This window comes from Amphiura filiformis, chromosome 5 (assembly GCF_039555335.1).
Source record: "Amphiura filiformis chromosome 5, Afil_fr2py, whole genome shotgun sequence".
Classification (NCBI taxonomy): Eukaryota; Metazoa; Echinodermata; class Ophiuroidea; order Amphilepidida; family Amphiuridae; genus Amphiura; species Amphiura filiformis.
The window spans coordinates 17767951-17780188 of NC_092632.1; the positions used below are offsets into that span (position 1 = coordinate 17767951).

Genomic DNA, 12238 nt, shown 5'->3' on the forward strand with positions numbered 1-12238 from the left:
ATCATATTTCATCAAATTAGCATACTTGTTTCAAATGTAATTTCTATGTAGGTTTTGAAGCAATTAATGGAGTAATATGACACTAAATACGACCACTTGTAAGAATTGCAATCTTTAGGATAATTCTTTTTGTGCAAATTATTCCTACTTATGCATTAGAAATCTTTTCACAACGATTGAATGCTAAGTAATTTACATTAACTTTGTTAAGGCCAGAGTAATGGAAGACATATTCGCCCACGTCCGAATTTGAGATTTCTTGATATTTATCAACACTAAGATGTATTCTTTCACTTGAAACTGATAAAATACAACTTGCTAATATTTACTCGTATTTTTGCTTGATTTATTTCATTCTTTTCATCTCTAAAAAGTCACATGGCTCAAGACAGCTTAGTAAATTGGCGGGAAATAATGAGTCAGAAATGCGCAAATGTGAAATATTGTGATTACGCGCGCAATTCGCGTCGCGTGACGCAACTCTGCGCGTATGTCCAACGCAGTCAAGGCACATTCGGTATGTTGTTAACGCCAGCAAAATGTGGTGTAAACAAAACAAAAATTTGCAGTCAAAATGCCACTTAGATTTTTTAATTATTTTGAATTTTGGAGCACTGAAAGCAGACATTATAGATTCATTGGTGCAAAAAGATGCATATTTAGACCATGCACCAGATACAGCTTTTACAAGTGTGAAAGTCTTACCGTTTTAAAATATAAGGATGTTTTGTGCATAATTTTGACGTTTTTTTACTAAAACGTCGATTTCTCAGACTTCACTTTTAACAATATTGCACGATTTTTGTGACAAGATAACTCGAAAAATATGCACTATCGTTTAGAGTATATCAAAGTCTAGGAAAGGTTTTCTCATTTTTTCAAAATATTTGTTTTATACAAAATTATACACAACACCATTATGTTCAATTTTTAGCTTAATAGAGTGACAAAATTGCTCTTTGCACATGTTTTTTCAATATTTCGAACAAAGGAGACGAATTTCAAAAAAAAATTAAAAAAACCTTCCCTAAGTTCATGTCTCTTCTTCATGAAAAGCCAACTGATTTTTTTTACTCCAAACAGATTTTTTTCTAAGTTGTCACAAAAACATTGGGGTAAAAATGTGAATTTTTGTGATTGTTTCAAAAACTCAAGATTTTTGAACAAATCTGACGTCACCATGGGGTTTCTTGACTCATTTCCTTTCCAAAAATGTATAATTTTATATACTTTGGACATACAATTCAGAAATAATGATGCTCGAAAAGGTCCATGTTCTCTCCCATTACTCTGGCCTTAAATATACAGGGTGATCCAGCATGATTAGTACCCATCCATGTGACAATTTTCATTGTATTTTTGAACATCAACATGATTAAGATGCCAAAGGTATACTTATTATTGAGACACCCTATAGGAACTAAGATGTATGTGTATCAACAAACCTGGTGGGCCAAACAGCAGAATGCCTTTCACATGTTTGGCTCCAATTTGTTCCACAAATTCAGGTGGGAAAACTCGAGAGGCAAACGCTCTCCTGAAGATGTCAGAGAATTCCTTGTCCAGACCACCAATACCCATCTTCTTAAAATCCCAGTCTGGGTTGATGATAGACTGCCTCACACCACTTTGTCTACAAGATTATACAAAAGAAAAGCATTATTATTACTTTACAAACTTACACACTTAGTTTGGTCCTATAGCTCCATCAGTGTCCCAATTGGTACCAACAAGTACATAAAAAACCAACATAAATCATCATAAAATAATTGAAAACAAAATTCATGAACGAAAATGAGATTTCAGCTGCTTTCCATTCCAGCAATATCAACTAAAAGTTGTATCTGAGTCCATAGTATCTGAGTCCATAGGAGTCAACTCCCAAACATTACAGTAGGCCAGTCCTATTCAAGTGTTTGTTAAGGAAAGTTGTCTCCTATATGGACTCTGGGGAAACATTTATAAATACAGCCTCTCTTTTACATAACGAACCATTATGACCTAACAAAATGATGTGTGAGGCTATAAATTGATCCATAAACATGTGTAAAACTAATAACGCTACACATACGTTTTTACATTTGTAAATTTTGTTTTTTATTTCAAAAAGCATCGGGAGGAAATTTATTGGATCCTATATTTTGACATACTTGATGACTGTTTTGATTTAGAATACTTACCCTTTTGATTTCCCTGTCAGGTTAACAGCTGAACTCTCTGCTTTTTCAAATATGATTTCAGTATTTGGCATGCTTAAACCAATATTGATCTGAAATCAAATGCAGATATATAAAACATCAATATGCATGCAAGCATACACACAAGCACATATGAATAAACTCACACACCTCTTCTGCCCACAAAACCCCACCCAACATCATGCATAATCATACAGATACAAAAGACAGTGTTACTGGTTTCTTTGTTTTATTGAAACACTTGTTGGGAAATCAAGTAAAATGCATTCATTTGTTGAGCAAATTAATTGTCTCTTAAAAATACTTTTATGCAAGATGATGCAGGAACAGCCCATAATTCTGAAGGGTCATTAGTCCAAAAAGGGTTAAAGTTTGGGTTTAAGACATTTCATATTAGGATTATGGTTAGGAATGAAGTTAGGGTTAGGATTAGCATTAGTGTTCAGGTTAGGGTTAGGGTAAGTGTTAAGATTAGAGTTATGGTTATGTTCTTTTGGTAAGGGTTTGCTTAGGTGATAGGTTAGGGTAATAGAGCAAAGGGTTTGGGCTTATAACCAAGTTATTCAGTTTTCGGACTAATAATCCTTTGGACTATCGACCTGTAACCCAATATACTGTAAAGACCAAATTTGGAATCAAAGGTGGGTGACTCAACTGACAGCCTTATATCACAAGTTAGATTTTTCATATCCCAGTGAAATATTTAGGCCTGTTTCCTATAGATGATATTGACAAAAAAGCTATATCTTCTTCCTGAATGAATTCAGTTGAATAACCAGAATGGTGCAAAAGCATGGTCTTAGAGAAATGTGCCCCATCATTTGGAGTGGGAAAGGGTAACCAAAATGCGTTCATTTAACGTTTATTTCTGTTTTTCCAATTTCAATGTTTTGGTTTTTTTTGCTGAAGGAGCAGTCTGCCTCAGTCACTCCTCTGATGGCACTACCATTCAATTGAAGGGAAAAAATAAGGGGAAAAGGTCAGTATTAATTAATCTTGGCAAGTGTTAACATTACAGGAGTTTGGGCCTCCAACCTCTTGTGCTATTAATATTCATGTACTAAGGGTCCGAAAACCCACCCTGAATACAACTTTTCAGTTTGAGTGTAATCCCTAGATGTGTTTTTAATTATTTGACACATACTAAATATCTAATGGTGTGCCTGCTATCTTACCTTTGCTGGTTTCCCTTTTGCCTTTCCTCCTTTGAGTACAGCAACATCAGCAGCTAAAACAAACAAATATGAAATGATTGTCTTCTTAGGTTGTAGACAAGTACACTGTGTAACTTGCATGCACACATTCATATGAAATGACTCACAGCAGTTGTGATAGTATAGCAAATTGATTTCAGTAAATATTTTGGTGGAAACAAATAAACTCTTTGACTTTCTTCTACATTGAAATCTTGTGATATTCTCAAAAACTGCTCATTTTTGTAGGAATCAGTTATGTTAGTTGGATTCCCTTCATCATTTCCTTTCTGAAAATGTAAACACCTTTATATTCTTATATATTTATCATCATAACATTTAGAATTACAATGAAATACAATATCTAAATTACTGCCTTGAAGAAGGCATATGGATTCGTCGGAAGTAAATTTATGTATGTCACCAGTAGACTTTTTCTTGGCAAGTATGATACACTTTCCAAAGGATTGACATATTTATTAGCATTTTACAAATATAACATTATCCTTGTAAATCAGATGAGTGTTATTTCATTCAGTAATGTTTAGGCAACAGAAAACTTGCACTACAAAGTACTGCTGTCCCATGATACTGAAAAACACCTTGGTTAGCATCATAAGAACAAAAATGAAAGAAGGTAAAATCAAGATTGTCAGATTCTGATCCTTCAATTTTTTGAGTAGTGTATTAGTAACATGAATATTTATTTAGCATTTTGCATTTTTAGCATTATCAGTCAACAATAATAGGTATATTTTCACAGGAAAATTTTCTGGACATGTGACCAATGGGTATCAATGTAAGTGTGACCTCGAGCCTGATCTCTGACCCCCGGCGGTGACCTCGCTATTCAAGTCTTAGTAATTTTGAATTGGAATAGTATTCTTTGCTGCAATTTCGATAGAAATTTGTGTCTTGCAAATTTATTAAATATCATGCAATCTTAATTTCTTCACAATATCATCAAAACGTAATTTCAAAAATATCTACCTACGGAAAAAAATATTTATCTACGGAAACTCTAACCATAATATTATTAACTTGCGAATAGTTACTTATTTTGCATCAAAGGAGGAATTCTTCCTATTCAAATACATTGGTAGACTACCCGCTGTGCTCGGGGTCACATTCCATAATGCTAACATGGATGTCACGTGTCCAGAAAATTTTCCTGTGAAAATTTACCTATTAATTCTGACTGATTATACAGTCAATGAAGGCTTTGATATTGTTTTATTGAAACATAAAGCTGCCGCCTTGAATAAACTACTGCCTGCATTTTTGGTCTGACAGTAGGAGGACATGAGAGCAGGCCAGAGACCAAGTCACAGGCAGGTGACCAGTGAACAATGGGCTATTCAGTTGAAAGCCATACACCCCTGTGGAAGACAATGATCTTAATCTTCCACACAGGGAGTGTGAATTTCAAATGGAGCCACACATTCAAGTTACCTCATTTGAAATTCACACTCCCTGAGTGGAAGATTAAGGTTGTGTCTTCCATAGGGGTGTATGGATTTCACCTGGAATAGCATGCATACAGCTTTTACTTGCCACAATTCACTTTTAATTTAGAAATCTGCTATTTAATTATTCATTGAGAAGAGAATCCTGCTGTTTAGTTTTCATTAGTGATTAATTTCCATGAACGCAAATATAATTTACCTTCAATGTCTTTGACAACCAGTCCCAGAAGCTTTTTACTAGCGAAACTGAAGACCAATTGTTGGCCAACTGTGAATGCCTGCTGACCATATTGCTGGTTGAACTCCAGTGCCATCTTGTCTGTGTCATAGGGCTCTGTGGTAGTGCTGTCAATAAGAAGTGAAGAATGTGAGGAAGGTGAGGAATTTCACAAGAGCAAAATTGATGAAAATTACAAGATGGTCACTACATTGCTTCATGTATAATACTTATTTCTGGATCCATAAAATCAAAATTGCTTTCAATCTGCAAATAAATCTTATATGATCCTCTTGGAGGAACATGCATATTCCCAGGCAGGTCATTGTACTCACCTCTTCTTTTGAAGGAAGTCTACCTCTAGTGTTATCCTGGCAATGTACTGTGTGTTGGGATCAAATCTGTATGGAGCAACTGTTGACATGAAAGGAACAAAATCGACATTAGAATGTAGATAGGTACCCACCATATTTCTACATTTGGCAAGATTTGCTGAAGGAATATCAGTTTCCATGAGAAGTTCAGTTAGATTGTTAATATAGGCCCTAGGTGTTTTTTTTACAAATTAATGTATGCTGTAAAGCACTGTTGTGGATTACTACCATATTGCTCTGATCTAATTAGTAAATCCTTCCCTACTTTAATAGTGCACCATGTGGATTTTTCTTGTCCCTTTTAGTGAAATTTTACCATTTTGTACCATAAATGTTGGAACAAATGCAATGCAAGTTAAAGGGCATTTCATGATCCACAGCCTCATCTCCCACATTTCTAAAAAGAGTTGTGATTTTTATACCACCAGAAACCTCTAGTATGTTCGTGTGCAAAATATTTCTTGCTTCACTTGGCAAAAATATTGTCAAATTGTTTTACAGAACAAATTTACAACACAGTGGTCTATAGAGCAATGCAATAGACATAATCATGCACAACTTGCTAACATAAAATGAGAATCAACTGAAATTTTGGAAATAAGCTTTTTTCATGGATATCTCATGAAACATACCATAAACTTTTGCTCTATAGTTAATACAGATACAACAATGTTTAGCTTGGAAAAATCCCAGTTTAACTGTACCCTGTGTACTAATTGTTTTAAAATACTGTACTGGAAAAGACAGGATGGGAATATGAGACAAAGTTTATTATGGGAATGCAGCAGGAAAAAAACCCACAAAGTATGTATTTTTAGAGAAAAATCTGAGAATGGGTGCAGATCTGCTATCCTGCTCATTTACAGCAACATGATTTGCAAGGAATCAAACCCTTATTGCAGTGATGAGAAACAAATGCATCAACTTCACCAACCTTACCACAATGCATAAGATATTGCAGTTTGGGCTGACAAAATCACAGGCAATGTTTAAAATATTTTGATCTATTGCAGGATTTCCCTTTAGTGTACCATAGATCAATATCAGATCAGGTGATTACTCTTATGGTAAACGTCTTTCAAAGCAATTTGGCAGCACACCAATCGTACATGTAACTACAGAACTAAAACCCAGAAGATACCAGGAATTACTAGGCCTTAGAACTGTATTTCTGGATACACTTGGGTTACTTGGACAAGGAGATTGCTGGTTTGTTCATTTATTTTCTTTATAATAATGAACTGAATATATTGATAATTAAATTTTGATCTAAACCTCAGTTGCTATAGGAATCAATCAGAATTAATAATTCAATTGATTTGCAAGGAACATCAGGGTCTTACAATATAAAATGTTGCCCGATCTGGTCAATGGAGGCCAAAGGCGACAAATTTGAAATTGAGATTAATGCAAAAATATGGAGCAAAAAAACAACAAAATACATTTAAGAAAATAGACATGACAAGACTTTAGAACCTATACTAAAATGCAGTTAACCTTTGACGAGCGCGTATTGTAAGGATACATCGCGTATTTTCTGCGTTGCACACACTTGTCTCTGATTGGCTGCTGAGGTGATCTGTTGTTGCCGAGTGGAAATTTATGAATGAACTGTGCGCCGTACGCGTTGTTAGCCTCGAATTTGCACCATCACGGTAGTCGCGCTCGTCAAAGGTTTGCTGCATTTGACTATAGTATGCTAGACCTTTGGTGTTTTCAGCCCGGTTTTCAGTATAATAATGATAGCTTGTTTGTGTTTGTATAAGGTAATAATTATAATAACTCAATTGTCAAAATGCCTCCTTTGACCTCCGTGGACCAGATTGTCACAAATGCAAAATACCAGCTAAATTATTGTCCAATCAGTACTTTCTGTATGTACATTAAATGCATAATATACTAACAAAACATTGCAAATGTCAGGACAGCATAATGATGAATCAAGGTAGTCTATAAGTCTTACGATTTACAAAATATTATGCATTTCAGTGACATCAGTCTGCAGTTAATAATGTTTGCTAGCTCCAAGGCACGGCTTATGCATGGTCAAGTACTTGTCTTTAATATTTGACAAGCTTCCAATGCCAGTTCAATCATGTACTGACCACAATGTGTAATATAGGACTTTACAACCCTATCACTCAATATACAGTATTACCTATAAATAAGACCCAGTGATTTTCGCGGTGTATACTTTGCAAAGTGCTTCATTATCTGTCCTCAGCACAATTTGTTTTTCTCTCAAAAAATTGTTCCATTGATTGCAATTAACATTTTTCATGTTATATTTCAACAAAATGTGTCTTCCTTCATGATTTAATTGAGATATTATGTATTTCACATGGATTTCAAAATTGTCTTGATATAGGTTTATATCACAATCATCATGTGCCAACTATGCAAAATCTCCTGGAATTTCAATATTTTTCTGCACAATCCTACACAATGCACTGTCCTTTTTTTGCTATTTCCACTACTATACTTATTTTCCCAATGCAATTTGCTATTTTAATTCCCTCTTCTTACTGTATTCTTTGCAATTTTTCATTTTGTCACATTTGCCATTTTTTCCAATGCATTATCAAAAGACCCTGCATGGATGAGAAAAGGAGATCTGCTACTGTTTACAATGTACAAATTCATTTTCAAATAAATATTTGTTTGCAATTATTCATTACTTTCTTACAAAATTAAGCAGATATCTAAAAATTTGCCAAGATTTCCCCCCAAAGTATAGTACTCACTAAACATCCATTATTTCATGTCAGCTTGTCAATTTTACAAAACTGAAAATTAATGTGGCACAAAAAACACATCTACTTAAAGATCTTGAGATGACCTCTATTCAGTTCAAGTGCTATCACAAACTCACTCCACCTCAACTCAAACTCACTGCGCTAATACTATCAACTGCATCTAATTTATGTATTTTGTGTGACCCATCCAAAATCCCAGAGCTCTGCCTCACTCCTATCAGAATGATATTGATTAATATGGTAGTTATATTGAGATATCTGCAAAAATCAAGATACTGTAAATTGGACAATTTTGGGTACTGAAAACCTCTGTTGTACTACAATGTACACGTAGTGCTCTATAACACATAAATGTACTAGTATTGTCTGTTTGTTTGCCTATTTATTTGCTTGTTTCAAGATTACTCTTCACTGAGAATGCAAGTAGGAATTTAATATTATGACATTGGTTTATGTTAGATCAGTTGTTGTTATTAAGCCATGATGTATGATTTTATAATATGAAATTGGTTAATTTTTTCAAACCTGATTTTTTGGCATGTTTATAAAGGTTTATGTATGTATATCACAACTTACACTAAAATGAAATTAGCCAAATTTGTTTTGTTTGCCAGGTCCCCAGATCAACATTAAGTCCACCACATAGAACTCCATGTTAAATGGCCAAAATAACCAGTAGGGTTTCTTTCACTTTATCTTGTTATTTTCAGTTGTGGACGGAAACCTTATATTATATCAGCATTTTGAGTAAAGAATTAAAAAAAATGAATTTCTTGGACTTTGTGCATTATAACTTTAACATTCTTGTATTCTTGTCTAATTACCCAACACTGGCTTGGCCAACTAAGAGTTCATAGTACATTTATTTATTTTTACAAGAAATCAATTAGTTACTCGTACACAGCCTCGGTTTGCGCACACAGAAAATCACAGGTCTGTATCCAAAGCCAAAACAAACTCACATATTTTATGACTCGTATGATGGAACTGATGGCACTGTGTGTTAAAAATACTATCCTGTACACAACAGAAAACAAATCAATGTTTATTGCATCCATCATATAAAATATGGAAGCACGGAATCAAGCTAGACAATTTGACATGACTCTTTTGATTTATATATATATGATTCCAATATTGAATCACTCAATGTTAGGTGTGTATTAATTTGCTCCAGTTACAAAGTAATTATGTCAAATTCACCAGCAAAATAAATCTTAACACATATATTTATCTTCTTATCAATATCATTAATATAGGGATTATTGTTGTGCAGATAAAAAAATAAATTTTAAGAGATACTGCCGTATTAGGGTATATGTTCCGTCTAACTGTTACTGATCAGAACATCTTCATTAGTGAAGGGTCATCTTATCTACAATATACCTTGTGTTGAAAATTCTTGATGCATAATCAATCCCCATTGGCAAATCATAAATATTCAGGTGGTATCATTTGAAATTGTGCCATTCATTAGACTGTAACTTCTCTCACGCCTGATGGAGTGATGGTAGCGCTGAATGATGTTACATTTTGGGATTCCGAAGATGACAGTATAATTGGAGCATATTACCTTGTTTCTTTGCATTGCTCTAGCTACTCTGTCAACATATATTTCCTTTCCCTGGCAATCCCTACTTGCAATTATCTTATAGTGCTTAGAATACAATATGTCCTGTATTCTCAAATTTCAGGTTTCCATGCAACCACACACCTGTACACCCATATATATAGCCTAAATGCAGTCATTTTCTTTCAGAGAAATTGAATTGGCACCTGTGTTTGAAGATGGCATTTAGCTCTCACTGCAAGATCTACAAGCACAAATGCAATGCAGTTTTCAGACTATTGATGATGTAAGATGTCAGTGCTTTTGAACTCTTCAACATTAAATCCATAATGTATGATCTTATAATATGAAATTGGTTATTTTTTTACCCCTGCTATATTATACATTGTACTGGTTACATCTGTTCCTACTTGCACCTAAATAGAATCAGCCGAAATTGGTTGTGTTTGTACAATGTAGGTCAACAGAGCAATTTTGACATCACCCCCTCCCCCAGAACACCACATTAAGGGTACGGATAGCAACGTTTGCATAGGATTTTTTCTGGGATATTAGAGCACATCAGACGTATCATATTGCATTCTGAATATGAGGAATGTCCTTCTGTCCTTTTTGAAATTCGCAATATAATTAAATTATTAAAAATATATATTTTTGATGAGTAACAGTCCTCAAAGTAAACTTTATAAATCTAATGATATGTACTTAAGCTGTATTAACAGTTTAAGTTTCTGGGAGGAAAAGATGTCCATCATTTGAAAATTTTGACCTTTCGTATTGAAGATATACATTTTTCCCCAAAACACCAATTTTTTTTGGTGTTTTGGGGAAAAATGGACAAATATCGTATCACTGATATTATTTCACCATTTTGGGTTACAACGAATAACAGAATTAAAATTTGACAGAAATAGTACATGTACATTATGGATTAATTTGGTTTGTTGTTCAGTATTGTTCCACATGAATTATGCCTTACAAATATTCTAACCTCTTGATTGATGCAAATTACATTAAATTTAATATCATATTATCTGATTGAAAGTACATTAAGACTACATGTGTCAGTGAATGGGGAAAATATACCAATGTCATGCAGCACATGTACATTGTACAGTGCTTCTCCAGTTCCTAGTACATACAATCATATGAAGTGTTGATCAATGAATCAAATAACACCGAACTGATACTGTTAAACCGTAATAACAACTACATGTACATGTGGGGCATACACAGTTGTTATGAGTACATTGTAACATCATCTAAATACAAGCATGATGAGACTATACTCTTAGATTGGGCCGGGAGATTGGGTTATATTCCATTTGAAATCCAGAAACCCCCTATGGAAGACATGACCTAGTGTTAATCATCCAGGGGGTGTAAATTTCAAATGGGTTATCTGAATGTGTAACTCCATTTGAAATCTACATCCCCTATGTGGGAGATTAAGGTCATGTCTTCCATAGGGGGTGTATGGATTTTAACTGGAATAGCCCATTAAATCATGTACCTACCATCAATTTCCTGATTGATCGATAAAATTGCCCATTTCCTCTGCAAAAGAAAAAAATAGAAAATTAATATTCAACTTGACCAATATGATTGAATTCAATATTGCTCATACAATGTACATCTATGAATAAAAATAGACATATTTTCCAACACTCAATACACCATTCATTTGGTGATTCTCAAAGAAACCTTTTATTGTTTACAGAATACACCATATTCTAGGGATAGTGTTTGTGTGTGAAATGTATTGTCACCAAATTATGAGAATTGAGTATTTAAGTAGATGCAAGTACAGAGTGTTGTGGTTGTCAATTTCAGTCCAGGAGTAACTGACAGTACTGTGGCTAATATCTTAAGAGCCACAAGAAAGAGTCATTATATTTGTCAACATGCTTTGTGAGTGCATGTGCCTTGAGCTCCTTGAGTTATAACTAGTTTTAAACATTGTCTCATTTGGGGCAAAAGAAGAGTAAGAGTTGCTTTTAAAAATTGTAAGTAAGTAATGTAATTTTAAATAATAAGCAAATTTATAAACAAAACATGCTCAAAACATCGTCACTTCTAGGAAACATCAGGAAGTTTAGCTGGAAATGCAGTGAATCAGATCAATTGTGATCAAGCTATGCTATTTCACTGCATTTGTTGAAATATTTGAAATATATTCAAGTTTTACAATCATACTATATCTTGACAAAGAGTGTACATGAATGTTCGAGTATCATTCGCACTTCATAAAAAATAAATAAATAAAAAGCAACAACAGATGAAAATGGACACCTGCTTCTGACCAAGTAACTGAGGTTCTTACTCCTTTGAAGAAAAGAATCAAACAGGAGTCTTGCATCTCAATATAATATAATGTCAATTAAGACATCTTCATCTGGCCATGTTACTGGTTATACATGTAGAGATTCTGCTTCTTTTGAATAAAAGATCAAACAGGTGTCTC

At 34.0% G+C, this 12238-nt stretch overlaps 1 protein-coding gene across 1 annotated transcript in view; it reads right to left on the bottom strand.

Annotated features, from left to right (window-relative positions):
- The window catches only part of LOC140152741 (vesicle-fusing ATPase-like), a 51308-nt gene that overhangs the window by 14368 nt on the left and 24702 nt on the right, over positions 1 to 12238 (bottom strand). Inside the window, exons 4-9 of the mRNA XM_072175220.1 lie at positions 11292 to 11331; positions 5410 to 5488; positions 5057 to 5202; positions 3374 to 3426; positions 2181 to 2269; positions 1446 to 1633 (exon numbers count right to left, since the gene is read on the bottom strand). Of these exons, the coding sequence (XP_072031321.1) occupies positions 1446 to 1633; positions 2181 to 2269; positions 3374 to 3426; positions 5057 to 5202; positions 5410 to 5488; positions 11292 to 11331 (595 nt within the window). The remainder of the gene's footprint in view (positions 1 to 1445; positions 1634 to 2180; positions 2270 to 3373; positions 3427 to 5056; positions 5203 to 5409; positions 5489 to 11291; positions 11332 to 12238) is intronic.